Here is a 19,484-nt window from a genome sequence, read left to right as displayed (position 1 = left end):
CATTAGAGCTTGTGGGTTGATAGCTAAGGTGCCAAAGTTGCTACAGCAACAAACTAGACACATGTCAGCACCGTCGCTGATCGTCAATAAATCCCAAATATCCGAGTTCTCCTAAATGTCACAGTTTGTCTTGGGTCACGCAGATGTGAACTGCTGTTGTCCAGCTGCTCAAATGTTATAGACTAATGCAACCAATGGAAAGGTAAACTCAGAAAGCCGTGATGTCCTCACCGTAAATCACTGACTAAACCAATTAATGAATTCATGGCTGCAACTAATGATTACTTTCATTGTCAGTAGTGCTTCCTGTTTATTCTTTTCATCCAGTTTGCTAGAACCCAAGGTGAGGTCTTAAAATTAGTTGTTTTGTTCAACAGTTCAAACCCTGAAGCCTAATAACTGATCACTGCTTTTATGTGGCTCTAGCTGATATTGAAAATTTGACTGAACTACATCCTAAAACAATGATAATACAATTTAATCACCACTTTTCTGATGATTAAACTGTACAGTTTAAAAGTTATGAAGGCGGATTCAGAGGAGCATGGTTACATTAGGACTAGCCGGCGATAGTGATGTGTCATGCGCAAAAGAGCCGATTCTTGGTAGTGACTCAGAAGAGCCGATTCCTAACGAGTGAGAGCCGGCTCCCCACGATTTTTTTTTTTGCTCGTTCATCTCTGCTCGCGTGAAGACGGGGACAGAACTTTGTTTTAATGGGCACGCCATGTGGCCAATCACATGTGAGGACTAAGGATCGTACCATTATGTGACAGTAGAGAGACTGACAGACGATGTGGCTGACTCAGTAAGACAGGCATGAGCGCACCTAGTTATGAGTGACAGCCGTAAACGAAGCAGCATCTGGCTGAAACTTAAAGACAATCAGGATGGCAGAGCAGAGTGTCTTCACTGCAAAATGAAAATAATATCAAAAGCAGGTTCCAGCACAAACCTGCACAAGGACATTTATACCGCTTGTTTACTGAGTTTGGTTCCGGCTTTGCTTGTGTGGATTTGATTGCAGCGTTTTGTTCATTTGTTTGCACGATTACAGTTTTATTGAAATGTTAAACAAAAGTAAGAATGATTTTGTAACAGAATAACTGCACAAAATGAGACAATTATTAGGTTTCTCATAAAAACACTGAATGCCAAAGGGCTTTTCAACACACAAACCATGTGTATTTGCTGTGTTGGGTTAAAATAGTAAGCTACAAAGGATGCTAAATGAAGAGCCATTCGAGAGTTGGCTCTTCTTTGGGAGCCGTGGCAAAAGAGCCGACTCTCAGAAAAGAGCCGAACTGCCCTTCTCTAGTCGCCGATGACGTCCGTAATAAAAACACAGCAGAAAGTGATGCTTTGCAACATTTGCTGTCGGCCGTAGCCCACGCCAACACCATAACCAGTCTGACACTTCTAATATGTGGCTCTTGCTTGGCAAACTCTCAGCTCTACTGTAACTTCCGTCTCTACAACCTCCTCAGCAATGTCAACTAATAGAACAAGGCAGAACTGAACATGATCACACATGAGCTTTTCAATACTGAGCTCTGCAGATATGTATTGTCTGTATAAATTGGCAACATCAGTAGCATCAGTTTAATAGCACTTCACAGCGTGATGTAAGAAAGGATAATGTAGGCGGGATGAACAAAAAAGTGGTATTTCTCTGAAGCCTTCTTCGTGTATAGCAGCTAAAGGTCTAATAACTTTGACAGGTTATTTTTACCAGCAAACTGTTGATGAGCAGCCTCCTTCTTTCTGTCTCCGCGGGGCGTTTGGTGGAGTCGTTAATTGGCTGCGTTCGGGAGGATATAGACCGTTCCTCTGCTAGTGTTAGCGGATGCTTTTTCAGATGAGCGTGCATTGCGGTAGTACTTTAGTTGCAATTGAAGAGGGACTTCTCACAGTAGAATGGGCTTCGTATCTTTAGTGAAGTGTTTCCACACACTTGATACTGCTAGTCGACCAGTCGGTATAACCCCTAATACACCTACAGTGTATGAACTGTGGCTTATAGCTGTGGTCTTTCTATTGAAATGGTAAGCAAATTGTGACTAATTGCAGTGTTGCCAGAGAGACTGATGTAAGAGTGATGTTTCTTTTGACACTGCGTCTTTTTGTTAAGCTAAGCAATTCTAGTGAGCTCTTAAAATATTGATTGGTTATTTCATTTGGGGTCTAGTTTGATAATCAAGACTGAATTTATCGTTTTCCAGTTAGGACAGAGAGTTGCTTTGCTCCAACCAATGTCCAAACCAAAAATTGCTCTTACTCACAAATGGCATCCCCTGTATAATACATACTTAACTCAATAGTCATAGCCTGTTCCCTATTATTGGGTACATTTTTCACTTTCTATTTACATGTCTGATTAGATGCCTAACCGCATTGACAATAAAGTTGAATCGAATCTAATCTCTGGTTTCATCAACCAGATATTAAAAAGATAAGATATTTATTTTGACTTATTATTTAAATCAGTATTTCAGGATGATGAACAATGTTTGTTTTAACCCCCCCCCCCCCCCCCCATTCCCTTTAATAAATCATAAAACCGGAGGTGAGAGCAGCAGCGAGGCAGTGAGAAAATAACTGATGGACAGAAGGAGGTCTGTGACAGAAGGAGGTCTTTCAGAATCAGCATGGCCAGTGACCTTGTCTTTTGATTTGCTGAATTAAGTAAATATCTGTGGAGGCTGTATCGTATCATATCGTATCGTATCATACGATATGATATGGTATAGTATGTTATGGTATGGTATTGTATTAGTTTAAAAGGATCTATTGCTTTTAGAATAAGCATGGACAGAGACATGTCTTTTAACATACTGAATTAAGTCAATATCTGGGAGGTCATATCATGTCATGTCATTTTTTATTGCATCGCATCGCATTCATTTAAAGGGATCTGTTGCTTTTACAATCAGCAAGGCCAGTGACATGTGGTCGGGCATATTTGCCTGACTGACAGATATTAAAAAGATAAGATTTTGTTTTGACTTATTATTGACTTATTATTTAAATCAGTATTTCAGGATGATGAACAGGACCATGATAATTGGGTTTAGAAGATAATATAAAAAATCAAATGCCACAGGTGTACTCTCTCTGCATTGCATTTATTCTAACACCTACAATGATCAAGCTTCTTGTCACATTCATGAGAAGACAGTGAAATTGAGCAGTAGATTGAATTAAGTTATAGTTTGAGGTGTACGCTCCATGGCAATGTCAAGCTAAGGTCAATGTTTGTTTTACCCCCCCCCCTCCAATTCCCTTTAATAAATCATAAAACCGGAGGTGAGAGCAGAAGCGAGGCAGCGAGAAAATAACCGATAGACAGAAGGAGGTCTGTGACAGGTCAGATCCTGCAGGAGAGCCGATGCGATTGGAGGAGAGGAGGAGCGACGGTGCCAGAAACTGGCTGATGGGGTTTGGGTGCGTGTGTGTGTCAATAATAGGTTTGCCCTGCGGTGTACGGCAATAAAAACAGGCAATAGAATCCCTGGATGTCTCCTGCATTAGCAGAAACCTATTTCAGTTAACCATAGATATATAGGCAGATAGCATGGCTGAGTAATATTGCAGACCACCTCCAGATGTGGTCATAGATTGGATCTCTCAAATGCGATCTTAATGCATCCTGGGGGTGTTCACGTCTGTCTTTTACGTGATCACATCGCCCATATTGGATCTTGACTGCAACAATGAATTGATTAATATATTTATGGCTGCAACTAGTGATAACTTTGATTGTCAGTAGTGCTTCTTGTTTATTTTATCCATCCAGTATCCATGCTAGAACCCAAGGTGAAGTCTTACAATTCTGTTCAACAGTTCAAACCCTCAGTCACAGTAACCAATGACTACTGGTTTCCTGAGGCTCATGCTGCTTTGAAATTTGACTAAGCTACATCCTCAAGAAAAGAAACATGCAATTTAATCACCACCTTTCCGATGTTGTTTCCACATAAACTGAACATTTTAAAAGTTAGCAAACAGGAAACAGTGTTTAATAAATCAGTAAACCGCACATCAGTTCATGTGTTTACTTTCAGTCAATGATTTGGAAAGCAGAATTTCATAAAACACAATCTTAACTGGCATCTCTTCAAGATGTCTTTCGCAGTGAAAACATGACATTAAAAGAAGTGTAATCACAGCGGGTTGCATCATGAGATCCACTTGGCATCGCTTAAACCTGTAAAGATTCCTATTGCATGCATGTATTAAACTGTATATTCATTAGATGGATGGGCTGGCACAAATGTAAGACTCGAGCGCAACCTAGCTTTTAAGACGGGCAAGTCACTTTGTGATAAGAGCAATTGGCATCATGTAAAATGATAATTTTACCGTAATAAGAAGGAGAACTCCTGCCATACGTTTCCTACGTTAAGCTAAAACCAATTCAAGTTCCTGTTGTCCCAGTCACAGACTATATACAGGGCCAGATTAACACTTCGCTGTACCCTGGGCAACAATATTCAAGGGCCCCATCATCACGACCCCAGAATCACCATAATCTGGCAAAATACAGAATAAATTACAGTACTCACTGCCCTGGGCCCTTTAGAGGTCGTGGGCCCCTGGGCAATTGCCCAGTTGCCCATATGGTAAATCCGGCCTTGACTATATAGCAGATAGCAGGGGTGTCAAACTCGTTTTAGTTCAGGGGTGACATGCAGCCCAATTTGAGCCAATTTCAAGTGGCCAGGACGAGTAACATAACGAGTAACATCATAGTATAACAATGTTTCCCTTTGTTTTAGTGCAAAGAAGAACATTATGATTTTTTTTTTTAGATTTGATGAAGTATCATTTTACAAAACATTTTATGAACATTGTGAAATTTCGTAAGACACATAAGTCCAGTTTCGGTGCATTGCTGCCACCTGCTGTTCAGTTCTGGGTCTTGGCGTTACGTCGTGTCTGCAGCTCTGACTAAAACAGTGACCTCTAGACGACAAATTAGGAATAGGTGGCAGGTTTATCGAAAAAACTGCAGTTAATGTCGTCTATGTCATTTTTGCGCTTTGCAAATTTCATCCCCCGCGGGCAAGATTGGACCCATGGCTAGGCCGGTTGTGGCCTGCGGGCCGTATGTTTGCCACCCATGCTGCATATAAAGGCTGACGACCCATCGCTGAGCAGGAATGGGTTTATAAAGTCTGTGGTCTCAATTTATTATGTCGGTAGCATTCTTGTAGCTTACCCTTTTTTCACGTATGAACACAGACGTCACACGTCTTTCTGGCACTGTGTTTTGTCCTCAAGCGAGGATAAAAACGAAGCCGAACACACATCGCTGCTCTGGTTTTGTTTCAGTTTTCTTAAAATTTGAAAGGAGCGTGCGTCTTGCAGAACTACACACAGCCCGGACACATGCGGGCTCAGCGCAGTGTGCAAACATTTCTGCGTAAGTGTGTTGAGATTCATTTGAAAAGCTGTGGGGAAGTTGGTAGATTAATACGAGCTTTTTGCAATTACACGAGTGAAATTGGAGCTAAAGCTTTCCGAGTTCCCTCAGCAATTACTGAGTGATTTCTTTACATAAACATACTTGTACTCTGTCACTGAATGACAAATTTGAAGCACTGAGTGTGATTGTTTTAGAGACTAATGACAGAGCGCAAAAGTAGCATGCAGATCTGGCCTGACAAATTAGAGGCAGTCAGGAAACCTGGCTGCTGAAATATGGTGTCCACCACCATCAATTCACGCTGCTGCCCACATGAGAGGAATAGCTCGTCCTTTTCTTCCATCACTTGAGTAAATCGTTCACGGATATTGAAGCAAACAATCACAAGGATTTATTTATTAAGAAAAGATTTATATCAGTTTCACCACTGCGAAACAGCATGTTGGGCCTGTTTGGTTTTGCTAGATTATTGTGTTCCCGACAAGATAAATCACATCTACAAAAAACTGTAAATTAAAAGTGTAACTGCTGAATTAGTGTCATGTAGGAATTCAAATTCACACCACAGCGTTCACTGAGAGCGTGCCCTGTTTGATGGATTGAGCGGACTGGGGAAATGTTCGTCATGTCATAGTGTTAATGTATTGTACAATTAAACCCAGTGAATGCACATCCAGCCTTGAAGTACAATGAATGGAAATTATGTGAAATCATTCTCCAAAGCAGACACCTTTTCCTGAAAACTTAAACCGATAGATGGAAGTGAAATCAAAAAAAAAAAAAAGGAGGCCTACTATAATTAGTCTGTGTCAAGAATCATTAAATACAGATATAGGCATTGATTTGCTGTAAGCCTAAAAATTACTTACTGAATTTATATGATTTTACCATTCAGCGTAGCTATTTAGCTATTAGCTTAAAACTAGCCAAACGCTAAGTCTGATAGTGGCTCAGTACTGAAAATACACCAAAATAAATTGTATGCTTTGAGTTACTGGACATTGATTTGTGAATTGTGTTATTAACTTTGGTTTAAGCTCTTCAACAAAGTTGGCTTTGATGATGCTAAGTTAATTTGAGTGTAAGCTGTATGGTATGGTACGGTATGGTAATGTATTTGTTTAATGTTTAATGAGGTCTGTTGCTTTTAGAATTAGCATGGACTGAATTAAGTCAATATCTGTGGAGGCTGTATCGTATCATATTGTAATCATATCGTATCGTATCGTATCGTATTCATTTAAAAGGGTTTCTGGCTTTTAGAATCAGCATGGCCAGTGATTTGTCATTTTGACTTGCTGAATTAAGTCAATATCTGTGGAGGCTGTATCGTGTCGTGTCGTGTCGTATCGTGTCGTATTGTATCGTATCGTGTCGTGTCGTATTCGTTTAAAAGGGTCTCTGGCTTTTACATCACATTGCATCGCATTTGTTTAAAGGGATTTGTGGCTTTTAGAATCAGAATGGACAGAGACATGTCTTTTGAGTTGCTGAATTAAGTTAATATCTGTGGAGGCTGTATCGTATCGTGTCGTATCGTATTGTGTCATATCATATCGTGTTGTGTCATGTCATGTCATATTTGTTTAAAAGGGTCTCTGACTTTTTAGAATCAGCATGGCCAGTGACCTTGTTTTTTAACTTGCTGAATTAAGTCAATATCGGTGGAGGCTGTATCGTATCGTGTCGTATCGTATTGTGTCGTGTCATATCGTATCGTATCGTATCGTATCGAATCGAATCGTATCGTATCGTATCGTATTTGTTTAAAAGGGTCTCAGACTTTTAGAATTAGCATGGCCAGTGACATGTGGTCGGGCATATTTGCCTGACTGACAGGTGCTCCTCACCGCTCGCTACCATTGACAATGAAACATACAAAGAAAAGCTCCTTCCAAACACCACTGCATTTTTTTTTTCAGCTGCGTCACACCTTTCATGCAGCATCCTTTGGTCACCTTCTCCCACATGTGGACTGGTGGTACTTCAGAATAAGAACATGGCACGGTGTACATCTGCAGCGCTTCCCTGGCAACATTTTCAGGATGAAGTAAAGGGTGGTGCCAACAATAACCTCATGTACCATTTATATTCAGTTTTCTTGCTGACAGACTAATGTTACCCACTTTTATTGTCCCAGCTGCCTTATTGGGCTCCTCACTGCCCTGCGCAATTACATTAACACCATATTCTTGTCACCGTGATGTCTCGCATGTACTGTATAATTTGATTAATTTAAAAATTACTATGGGACAGCAAGTCAACCTTCACAATATATCACCCGCTCTGTCTACAGCTGCAAAGGTGGGTGCGTGTTAGATGGCAGCTCAAAAACTACTGTTACCCTGCTCTCTGTGGGTTGAAGCTGCTCCCCATTCCCTGGTGTCAAATAAAATGTTGTGAGGGAAACATTATATAAACAATATATATATTATATTATATAAAAATTGTTTGTTCTTTCTCTGCAGAATGGCCGTGTTTCCTTCATTGGACACCAGCTGGGGGGCGTGTCCTTCTCCCCCAACAGCCGCGACCAGCAGGTCAAGTTTGCCCGCGCTGTCCAGATCACCTATTACCTCCGTAACAACGGACCCGTCGTGCAGGACGCCATCGCAGAGCGCTGGGAGAATGAGTTCTGCGCCCTGGTCAGTCGGCTGTCCACGGCCGAGGTGCCCCATGCGACCGACCAGCTCCACATCCAGTCGCTCACTTCTTTCAGCTTGTGGCGGGACTTCCACCAGACGGGTGTGCTGGCCAAGGGCGAGGTGCTGGTCAGCCTGGTGCTGGTGCTCCTGGCCGCCACCATCTCCAGCTCCATGCGGGACTGCCTGAGGGGGAAGCCGTTCCTCGGCCTCCTGGGCGTGCTGACCATCTGCATCGCCAACGTGACAGCTGCAGGGATCTTCTTCATATCGGACGGGAAGTTCAACTCCACACTACTGGGGATCCCATTCTTTGCCATGGGTGAGTAGGAGTGTGGGTCGTGACTGAGACTGTTTTTGTGTGTGTGTTTCTGTGCGTAACGGTTGGATAAGGGGCTTATCAGGAAGACACTCATAGTGGGTTGATTGTGGAGAGGTTTAGCAGGAGTGTGATGGGCTTTTCCTCGGAAATGAAGCTGGTACTGCGTTGTAATTGGCGTTGCAAAACATTGAAGGTGGCATGTGCGCATCCATGTGAGTGAGTCTTATATTCCTTCCTTTGTAGTTTGCGTTTTGCCCGTACTTTTGTTTTCAATTTGGCAAAGTTGTACAGATTCAATATTATTTCAATGAGCTGCATTTTTTTCAAAACAGTAATCCATCATTTTGCAGAAATTGCTATTCGTGGAGGGTGTAGGAGTGGATGCTTCATGGCAGGCCGGACTAAAGCAAGCAGAAAGTGAAACACTGCTTTGTGACTAATAATCATTAACAATACAGCATTATAAACATCGGCAGTGCGCATATTTCCATTTCTTGTTTTGTTATTCTGCGCTCTTAGTCTCTTCACCTTGTGTTTTTCCCCTCCTGCGTTTTCTTGCTCCCTATATTTCTTCAGCTATACCTTGTCCATTTACTTAACAGTATATCTTGCATTTCCTTCCTGTGTGCTCCTAAGGTCACTGGATCCCCGGGGCTTTGGTACAGCTCTACTGCAGGCCAGCTGGCATAACTGAAGTTTAAGTAAGACTCAGGAACAGGAGGCTGGATCAGCTCCTTGTGACCTGGAGGCAGGGGAGGAGGAGGAGAAGGTGGGGGTGGGGGGTGTGCGGTGGGGTTTAGAGAGACTAAAAAGGAAAGTCAAGGAGAAAAGAGCAAATAGAAAAATGTATGTGATGTATAAGTAAGACAATTTAGAGGGCCCGGAGGAACGAGGGTGGGATGGACAGAGACAGACAGGCAGAGGGGAAGATAGAGAGGAAGGCACATGCAGAGTGAAGAGGTGGAGAAGGGCAAACAAGACGGAGAGGACTTGATTAAGTCTGTAATTTCATGTGACAGGGCCTCAAAGGCAGCAGATGTCTGAGTTCCTCTTTGGAGGTCCTGTCTGAGACACGCCCTTAACACTATATCAACGCCACATCAGGGAAGACACTTAGCGCTGAAATTGAAACTGATAAGTTACACGTCGGGGCAGCAGTGCGACGGCACTTTTTGTGACGTCCTTACCGTTAAAGGCTTGCATTTTGAGTTATATTTTATTATGGTCTGACAAGCCATAGATGCAAAACTTATTGTGTCTCAGTATAAGAAGACAGAATCTATCCGTTTGTTACTGTGCCCAAATAGTTTTTTGAATTTTTAGAATTTGTATTTGCGCCTTTATGCACATTTTCACACAAACAAAATGATGCTTGGCAGAACTACGAAGATAAAGCGATGAAGGAAGCTTTAGGAAAAGTAGCAGTATCGAAATATAAGAATACTTATATTACACTCAATAAATCACAGCTTTTGTTGAATGTTATGTTTTGGTAAAGATATCCTTAATTAATTGATAGATTAATCGATAAATCGCCACTGATTAATCGATTGAAAAAATAATAATTTGTCATTGGCGTTAATGTTTTACACAGTATTTCCTGGAAATTGCCAGTACAGTACTTAAGTAGATTTACTTAATTAGCCCTTATTGCTCCTTATAAGTTTTAGGGCCAGGCAAATTACGGTTATCTCCTGGGAAAAGCAACAAAACGAGAGGGCTGAGTAGACGATCAGTTTGGGATGTTGTTCCTAAACCATTTTTGAATCCACCTGTGTGTCTCCCAAGTATCTGTGGGATGATCCACAGAGGCCCCTCCCCTCAAAGGACCCCCCACTAACAACACTGTGTTGCCAGACACCACAGGACACCCTCAGAAGGCCCATGTCCATTCTCTGATGAACCACAACAAGGGATGCCTATGCAATATTAGGAAGGTGGTCATAATGTTATGCCTGATCGGTGTATATTTACACTGCACTTCCCAATCTAGCTGATAGCGTGCTAACCAGTCAGTCATCTGCTAACACTAAGTGATCCTAGGTTCTAGTTTAAGCAGGTTGATGTGAACCCAAAAGGATTTAAATAGGCCATTTGGAATCTAGATATGGAGTATCTGAATACTGTGAGGTATATGACAGCGTGAAATAAGTAAATAAGTTTTGCTATACATCCATTTTCACCTTTCATTTTCGTGCTAATGAGTTAGCCTGCAACTATACCGGTGTCTGGTGGCTACACGCTAACAAATATCTTTGTAGACGCAGAGTTACTTCTGAGCCTGCTTCTGCACAGTCTCATGGTTTATTTGAGTTGGTGATATACACCATAGAGCTAATTATCTTATCTGACTCTAGTCCCATTGCTTCTTAGTTGGTTCTGGATCCCTTCATCCCCTCTGTTGAGACTACTATAACACATCATATCTTAGTGTGCTGCTGTTAAAAGCCCCTATGTGTAGAAATGTTATGTTATCAAGGAAATTATCCTCTTGGTATGGGTTGGCCTTTATAGAAACATTTATGGGTTGTTATTATTATTCACTGTAAAGTGCCATTACATCTTGATGCTTGACTGCCAAAGTCTGAATTAAATCCCCAAGACATACTAAAGGCTGTAATATTAATATCCGGCTTTGCTATTAGATATTTCTTTGCAATCAACAGTAGTGTACGAGTAGCTTGGTGAGGCCAGATTCAGTTGTTATAGGAACATTAGTCTGGTAACAAGACATTTAGATATCGTAATGGGACATGTTTCAACCGATACAGGCTCAAAAATATCTCTGCACACAACTGGATATTCTTAAAACCAATCAGAGCCATTTACTTTTGACCATGTTTATGACCTCCTTGAAATACAAAATCTTTTTGCTAAATAACGGCAGTAAGATACTGTCAAGATGCTGGAGAAAAAAAGAAGAAATTTTAGCCCTTAAGTTTATGATATCTTCAGTTTTCTAGTGTCAATATCATTAAATGTTAAAGGGAAAGATAAGATTTAGTACACAGTGTGTGTGCAAGCTTTTAAGAATTTGCTTTTCATTTATCATTTATCTCCGCCCAAGAGAGGCTTTTTCTGTTAAACAAATTAAACTCCTTGGAGTTTAATTTGTAGATGACTATGTTGCCGTTACTCTTCCATCCATCACTGTGTAAAACCCACCCGAACGATTTGATTGGCCTGGCAGATCTTTGCTGAGTATAATCATTTCAGAACGGGGCTGAAATCGGTAATGCAAGTTCCCACAAGCACAATAGCCTCCCTCGCTGTGAAGTGGAAGAGGGTTGGAATAACAAAACGTTTTGTTGATCTTTGTACCTCTCTCCACCTGTTGGGTCATTGTGGTAGCGTGGGCAGCAGACAGAGCCACTCCTGAGTAAAAGCCAAAAACCTCTTCACTTGTCTAATGGGATGGAAACTGATCTTGTGACCTACTATGCATGCCAAGCGCTGTGCGTGGTGTGGTGTGAGATTAGGAAACCTTTAGCAGCGGCCATGATTTTGAATGTGGTGAGGATTTTTGGGGGTGATGGTGATTGAAGCCCAATAAAAACTACGTAAAACCCTAAAGGTGGCAGAATTCTTCATAGAGCTGGTTGCAAGAGCTGGGAAGCCCTTACCTTTGGCTACAGTTTGTGATATTGAACTAACTAAGTTCAACATTGGAGGCATGGCGAGAGTCACTGGTCCTTCATGTCGAAAAGAGCCAGGGTAGGCACTTACGTCATCTGATCAGCATGCATATTGGGTGCCTTCCATCTGAGGTCTTCCTTGCAGGGAAGTGGTTCAGCAGAATGGAGACTTTGGGCGTATTCACACCAGGAAGGTCCGTTAGTTCACTTGCTTTGGTCCGGACCAATTTTTTTTTTCTTTTTTTTTTTCTAGTGCGGTTCGCTTTCACACTGTGATTAATTGCAACCGGACCAGAATTTATTAACAAAAACACATGTGCTAAGGTCGTTCAGCCATTGGCTGGTAAACGTATAGGCGGGGTAAAGAAGGAAGCCAAATGTCCCACGTAAATAGGCTACAATGGAGACTTTGCGTACTGTAGGTCTACTTGTTATTATGCTAGCAATATGGTTTATAAACTGAGCACTGGAATCCCCTCTCTCTCATTTGTTTACTAAAAATCTTATATACTTCTGCATTTTTATGTGTTTTCTCCAGCATTTGAGATATCTGGACATCTGCCCAGACATCTAGGAGGCAGCGTGTCTCCTCAGAGCTCCAGGTTAAGCCACGGCTCATCTCTACCTAACCTACCTGCGTTTGTTTGCTTCACGTGTCTCTCTCTGTTGTGTGTGTCACTGGGCTATCCTACATTTCCCATAACTAGTGCAGTGCCCGTCGGAAGTATGTATTCCTATAGTGGGAGCTGAAGAAGATTTTTCAGTTGTGACCATTGTCGTGACCCATGTCTCCTCCCCACAAAGACACCTGCCCAGTTTCAAATCAGCGTGCCACAGACAGACAGACAGACACAAACTCACCAAATAAGTTAAAAGAAATTCTTGATTTATAGATAGATGATCAAATCAATCATGTTTTGTCTGTAAACTGTAAAATAACGTTGAGTCTCCGTTGCCATGGTTACCATCTAGCGTTTGAGCCAGCGCAATAATTTAGAACTGTCATCAGGCAACTGGAAATATTAGAGCGGAGAAAATCTATTTTACCGATATATTTTACATTTCTTATCCAAACAACGTCAAACTTAGCAGTGCACATCTTCGTGCCCGTAGCGAGACACCTACCCAGTTTCAAATCAATCGGGCCAACGGTTCGCGACATATGCGTGCCACAGACAGACAGACACACAGACGCTTCTTGATAGATGCGCGAAAACTACGGGAGCTCGTCAAATCCAAAAAGGTAGATTTTTGCAACTTGGGTCGGATCGAGGTCGGGCTGCTTTCACACCATAAAGGAACCGCACCAGGGTTCGGTAGGAACCGCTCCGAGACCACCTCCTCAGCTGGGTCTCGGTCCGCTTGTTTGGTCCGCACCAGAGTTCGAGTGATTGTATTCACACCAGTCAAAAAGGTCCGAACCAAGCAGGGAAACGAACTTGAGTTCGTTTTAATCGAACTAAACAAGGCAGGTGTGAATACACCCTTTAAGTATCTGGCATTGAAAGTTCTTTCCATCCCCAGGAGGAGGTAGAAAACATCACTTTGGTGGGGGAACATTCGGACTACCTTGCTTAGCTTGCAGGAACAGTGACCTGACACTGGATGGATGGTTTAGATCAGGAACTGTGTAATCAGTCAGCCTGAATACAGCCAAGAAAAACAAGTAAGATTTGTGAATCCATAGTTTTGCCTTTTTCGACAATGCCTCCCCTGACATTGTAGAAATCCATTGTTTGCTCTCAGCGATCGAACTAATGTCATCTCTGGCGTATGAATCATGTAGAGGAAGCAGCTCCGCACGGGGCAGGTACCACCATGTGTCTTCAAACCTTTTTTTTTTTAATATGGAGCAGCCTCTCCTCCTGTTTGTCCCTTGTGCCTATCTGTCGTGTCATCTGCTGGCTGGCCAATTACTGCTGAGCAGAGCTTGTCACTACCTTCTCTCTCTGGATATGTGATGACTATTAGAAGTGTAAAAACAAGCAGGGAGAAGGGGAAAGGGGAAAAAAAAAAATCATAGCCGGACTCATAAAACATACATGCTAGGCGGTTGACTGTCTATTCTCTCCTTGTGCTACAGTGGGCTTAAATGAAGTCGGTGTACTGACCTTGCAGAGCGGCATATTACTTACTTAACACATCATGCAGGTGCTGTACGTTCCACTGAGACACGATGGTGCTCCACAGGGCTGAGCTGTAAAACAGTCTTTTTCTCCTGAGCCAAGTCTGAGTCACAGTGTGGGTACAAATTGTTTCAAATAGCTACCTTGTATGAAGTGAGTTTTGGTGCATGTGGCTTCTTTTAGGTCAAACAACAAACGCCTTCCAACTAGGGGTTGCAAGCACTAGATGACTAGTCAGTGATCACGTGACAGTAACAACATGGACTCTTCTGAGAAGACAAGGAACTATCAGGTTTCATCAAATGTGGCGCAATGCACACTCATCTGAAAAGGCATCCGCTAACGCTAGCAGAAGAACGGTCCAAATCTTCTCAACAGCAGTCAGTTAACAACTTTACCAAATGCCCTAGTGGCTAGTAGCCAGGTTACAGGAAAGTTATTTTAAGTGAAGATGTTGTAGGAATTTAGCAAGTAACTACAGATGCCAAACATTATGGTTTGTGAAGTGTGATGTTGCCAAGTAGTTGTGATCCTAGTGGTGGGAATTCTTGTGACCAGGTTAATTTGAATTCGTAAGAATATATCTGTCAAGGTTCTTAGTCATCCAGGTCATGGTATATCCAACAAAGGTTAAAAAAAAAAGGCAACTGGACTTGTAGAGTTTTTTGAGAACTCAACAAGTCCAGCTGCCTTTTTTTGAACCTTTGTTGGATATGAATTCGTAAGAAGCAACATTGCACAGCTTGATCGGGGAGAAGTAACATGACATGTATTGCCACAGCAATTCTGAAATTCTTATATGCACATCCTTAGGTTTGCGCATGTCCTTATCGGTAACGTTCCACAAAGTAAAGACAGTTTGTCACCCGAAACATTTACAGAGAAAGGATTTACCTCTTAAAATTGATGGTGTGTGTCCTTGAGGTTGAGCCACAGCCAGGCGTGGCCTCATTCTTCGTAGCTTAGACCCAGCACTGAGAGGCTGGGTGCACTGTGACCCTGATAACCTTTGTCCAGAATAGGCAATTTCATTGCATTGCATTGATCATATTCATAAGCTTTCGTGGTGCTGGTAGGCATTTTGTTCACTTTTGGACAGGGCCACAATAGTAGTTTAGCCTTGTGTGTAGTGTTGGTGCTAAGTCACACTAACCAGCTGCTACGGTAGCGTATTATTTACCATGTAGACTCTCTGCGAAAACCTCGTCCCTGTACATTTTGTGTATTGTTAATGGTTACCACCATAAACTGTATCTAAAAATAAAGGTGCACTGCTTCCTCCTACTGTACAAGAGTAAAGCCAAATATATCTCAGCTGTGGGCGCTGCCATCTTAAGCTGAGTGAACCCTATCTGGGATGACAGCAGGATGACAGTTTAAGAGTGATTAGGGCCCACAGGGAGGTACTATAAACCAGGTCTACACATCAGTTATTAGAGCTCCACAGTGATACGCCTTCAAATGGAAAAATACACTATTTCTGGAACAACATTTGGAGTCTTAGCAATGGCCACTGCCGTCTTGAGCTAGGTACCGTCATTTGCACTAGACCTTGGTACGGAAGTCTTGCCTAGCCCTAGGTTCAGTCCCTAGGACTGTTGTGAACGCTCACTGCGTGCTTGTCATTTTTTCAATAACAAATGACTAGTAGTCTGTAAGATAACTAGCAAGCCACATATCAACTACCCATGGATTGGTTGTGCCTCTAGCTTGCTAGTTATAGTATTACGTTACACACAAACTCAATGTACGAAAGAACTACAAAGGTCCCCTACCTCCCTCAGAATATCAGCTAGTTTAGTGCAACTGGTTAGAAGCAAACAATGATAAATCACTGACCTAAGGTGGGTTGTACAACCCATGACGCAAACATGCACCTATTTGTGATGTTTATAGTTTATTTACCTGAACAGTTGGTCCCTTGGTAATGCTGTATCAGGTTGCCACAATGCAGCTGTTAGAACCACACACAAACCAGTTATCTAGGACGGGGCCGGGTGAAGTAAGTGCTATTAAAGATGTTTTCTTGAAAAGTTCTGTCCCTCTCACCCGTTCCCTGTGTTCTGCCACATCAACCCGAGCCTGTGATGTTCCCGTCAGTGCTTCTGCATGATTTACAAGCTGTTTGGAGTTGTCTCTTTCTGGACCTTGATGTTTTTTACGGACTGATATTTTCTTATCCTTTGAGGGCAAGATAGATAGTGACACTCAACATTCGCAGCCAGTCACGCACAACAGCCATCTCCGCTGATGGTGAAAAGCCTTCTGGGAATTCGTGCCTGCTTCTATAAGTAGTGCTGGATGACTGATGATCGATCTGTGGATGTTACTGCTGTGAGTGGCTCTAGGATGATGGAAGTATGGCAGCTTCAGGGTTATTAAGGCCTGCAGGGAGGTATTATAAACCAGGTCTATACATCAATTAATAGGGCTCCACGACGATACAGCCCTAAATGGAAAAATACACTATTTCTGAAAGTACGCTTGGAGTTAATACAATGTACTCCTCCTGACGTTTCCACCATTATTTTATGTTGCTATCGGCAAGAGGAAGATGTTTTTTATATTGGAAACCAGATTTATTCCTTCCTCTATTCCAAGCATTTCCACGTATTTTCTTCTCCAGAAAGTCAGTATTCAGTTCCATGTGTCTCTGCATTTAGAGTATTAAAATCCCTCCCGTTTCTTGCTGGTAAACTTGACTGCAAAGACAGTTGTGAAATGTCATGCTTGAAAGAAAGCAGGCCAGTGAGTGATTGTTGTCTAATCACTGATGTTTAATCCAACTCATAATACTATACCCTGTCTGTCTTGTATGTGTTCAACACCACTGTTGTACCCATATAACCTCACAAATAATGTCCCTTTGCAGTGTCAACTAATAATACCCATATACATTACTATCTTGTCTTGTTTGGCCATCGGAGAACATGAATATACTTGACACCATCTTGGTTTGTTTGTAGAGAGGCTGTGTGAACACAAACCAGACCAACACTAGGTATGGGAATTGATGGACAAAATGCATTGGCCACCTTCTTAATACTGTGTAGGTCTACCTTGTGCCTCCAAATCAGTTGTGACTCATCAGAGAATGGACATGGATCTTCTGAAGGTGTCCTGTGGTGCCCTTGTCAGCCCTAACCCTAACCCTAACCCATGTCTAAGTAACATCCACATGAATGAATGCCAGGTCCAAAAGTTTCCCAGCAGAACATTGAATTGTCACATGATGTTATTCACCTCTCCTGTCAGTGGTCATAATGATATGCCTGATGTGGTGTATATGCAACAGTATTTTATGCAAGGTTACCTTGGATTTTGCTGGACCAAGCTATAACGTACACGGAAATAATGGCTGGGATCACTGGGATGACTTTTGACGTTATATTTGAAATGACATTGACCGTTTGTGAGTCAAATGTGTCAAACTGTCATCTGAAAGCACGAAGCTTTGCATTCTGCAGTTGTGTCAATGACCTCAGATATTTAAGCTGGTTACACTGAATGGCAGTGTAAGAGTTAAGAGGGGCTGATCAGAGTTCGGGATGCCTGGACGGCTGGATTGACTGAGAGGCCCTGAACATGAGTAAGAACCTAAGTGTGTGTGTTTGTGGATTTATGCACATGCCATATGTTCTCCAGCTCCACAGCAGCTCGCCCTTGTTACGTCTAAAAGTATTGATTTTCATGTCACTGTCAGAGTTTTGTGGTTAAGGAGAGAGCTGACCTGCACACACACACATAGACATGTATGCAGAACTCTCCACTTGACGTCGGCATAAATGTCCCGAGCCATGACAGGCTGGCAGGCGGGCAGGTAGAGGTACGACCACACATACATGAATGCAGTGTTTCCCACAAAATTTCATGAGACCTTGACGTTTTTTGTTTTGGGGTGGGGGGGTGGGGTGCTATCTTAATAAATAAGAAAATTAAAGTAACTTCAGATTATGATGCTATTCCACTTATTAAAAACAAAGCATACGGTATATGGTATACTAAACGTGTGCACATAGAATAAGATCATGCGTTTTTATCAGTACGTCGTTTACGTAATAACGCGGATGTTGGATTTAGCGAAAAATAGCAGCAGCCTGTGCAATTTATGTACGTGAATACGAAACATAAGCTGTTGAGACGTGGCATTCTATGGACAAATGTATGTTAGATTAAAGTATAATTAAAAAAAAACGAAAAAAAAAAAACTGCTGACTTTCTATTTAACTTTGCTAGCTAGCTCTTATAAAGTTATGCTAGCTCACGCTACGTCTGCAGTCGGTCCCTCCAATTTTTGACCAACTCTTGTAAAATAATTTTAAATCTCCGTGGTCTAAAAAATTTAGCACAAACATCGTGTTTTAAACGCTGGCGATAACGTTATTTTTGTTAGTGAACAAAGCGCTTAGCTCTGCATTACGTGAGTTGTCGTTTTCTCCGTCAGGTTAAATTCAGTAGAGCAGGTGAGCAGCCGGTGTGGTAGGGGGTTTGGGGGAGGGGCAGGAGACGTTGTTTGAGACTTGCAAAAATATTTCCAATTCATTTCCAATTGAGACCATGGCGGAATAAATTAGACCCTGGCGGGCTGCCATAGTATTAGCATTGCATGGGAAACCCTGTGAGTGTGTCATGTGGAAACAAACTGAGAACATACTTGATGCATAATGTCACACACTCTGCTCATAAAACAAGTCAGAGCACCTCCGAGGTCATGCGTCTACCCAAGTATTTGAATTCGGAGCAGAGATTAAAGTGTGGTTTAACTGTTATTTATTGATTTACTGTAGCAGCCTGCAGTGAAAATGTGATAGAGGTCTAATCAACACAAGAGGTATCCTTAGTTTCTCATGCCATATGCCTCCAGAGCAAATTATATACCATTAATCAGGTAGCTGTATAATTCCTGATTGGGAGTAATGGAGCCACTGCAGGCTTCAGGTCGGCGTCATGCTAGTTCAGCACTCGTGTTTGGCCTTTCGAAGTAAAGAGAGGGGATGATACACCATTAAATGCACCGTTTTATGAGGTTTCAAGATGGCTCACTGTGACTCATTTCTAATTTATTATCAATTAGAAGTAAAACAATATTTAAAGCACACAAGCAAGTTAAAAATAATAATATATAGTGCTTTCATAATTTTCACCAGCTAAGAGCTCGCCGACAGCTAGGCTCCGTGTTGGAGTAGCATCGTGAAAAAGCAAATTCAGGCTCATTTCAACCTGACATATTTTCCATTACCGCAGAAATTGGCAACGTTTCCGATTTATGTGTCCGCAGAATATCTTTAACAGTGGTGGAGACTGCTAAGTAAGCATGATATTTGCTAACGT

The 19,484-nt window shown here is 42.0% G+C and overlaps 1 protein-coding gene across 2 annotated transcripts in view; it reads left to right on the top strand.

Annotated features, from left to right (window-relative positions):
• ptchd4 (patched domain containing 4) overlaps window positions 1-19,484 on the top strand; it is a gene marked incomplete at its 5' end in the record, with an annotated part of 40,220 nt that overhangs the window by 4,660 nt on the left and 16,076 nt on the right. For both annotated transcript variants that reach the window (XM_084559922.1, XM_084559921.1), the window contains one exon: window positions 7,897-8,392. In XM_084559922.1, coding sequence (XP_084416048.1) covers window positions 7,897-8,392 — 496 coding nt within the window. The remainder of the gene's footprint in view (window positions 1-7,896; window positions 8,393-19,484) is intronic.

This window comes from Chelon labrosus (genome assembly GCF_963514085.1).
Source record: "Chelon labrosus genome assembly, chromosome: 14".
Classification (NCBI taxonomy): Eukaryota; Metazoa; Chordata; class Actinopteri; order Mugiliformes; family Mugilidae; genus Chelon; species Chelon labrosus.
The sequence above is the reverse complement of the archived record's forward strand: the minus strand, read 5'-3'. Positions and strand labels throughout refer to the sequence as shown.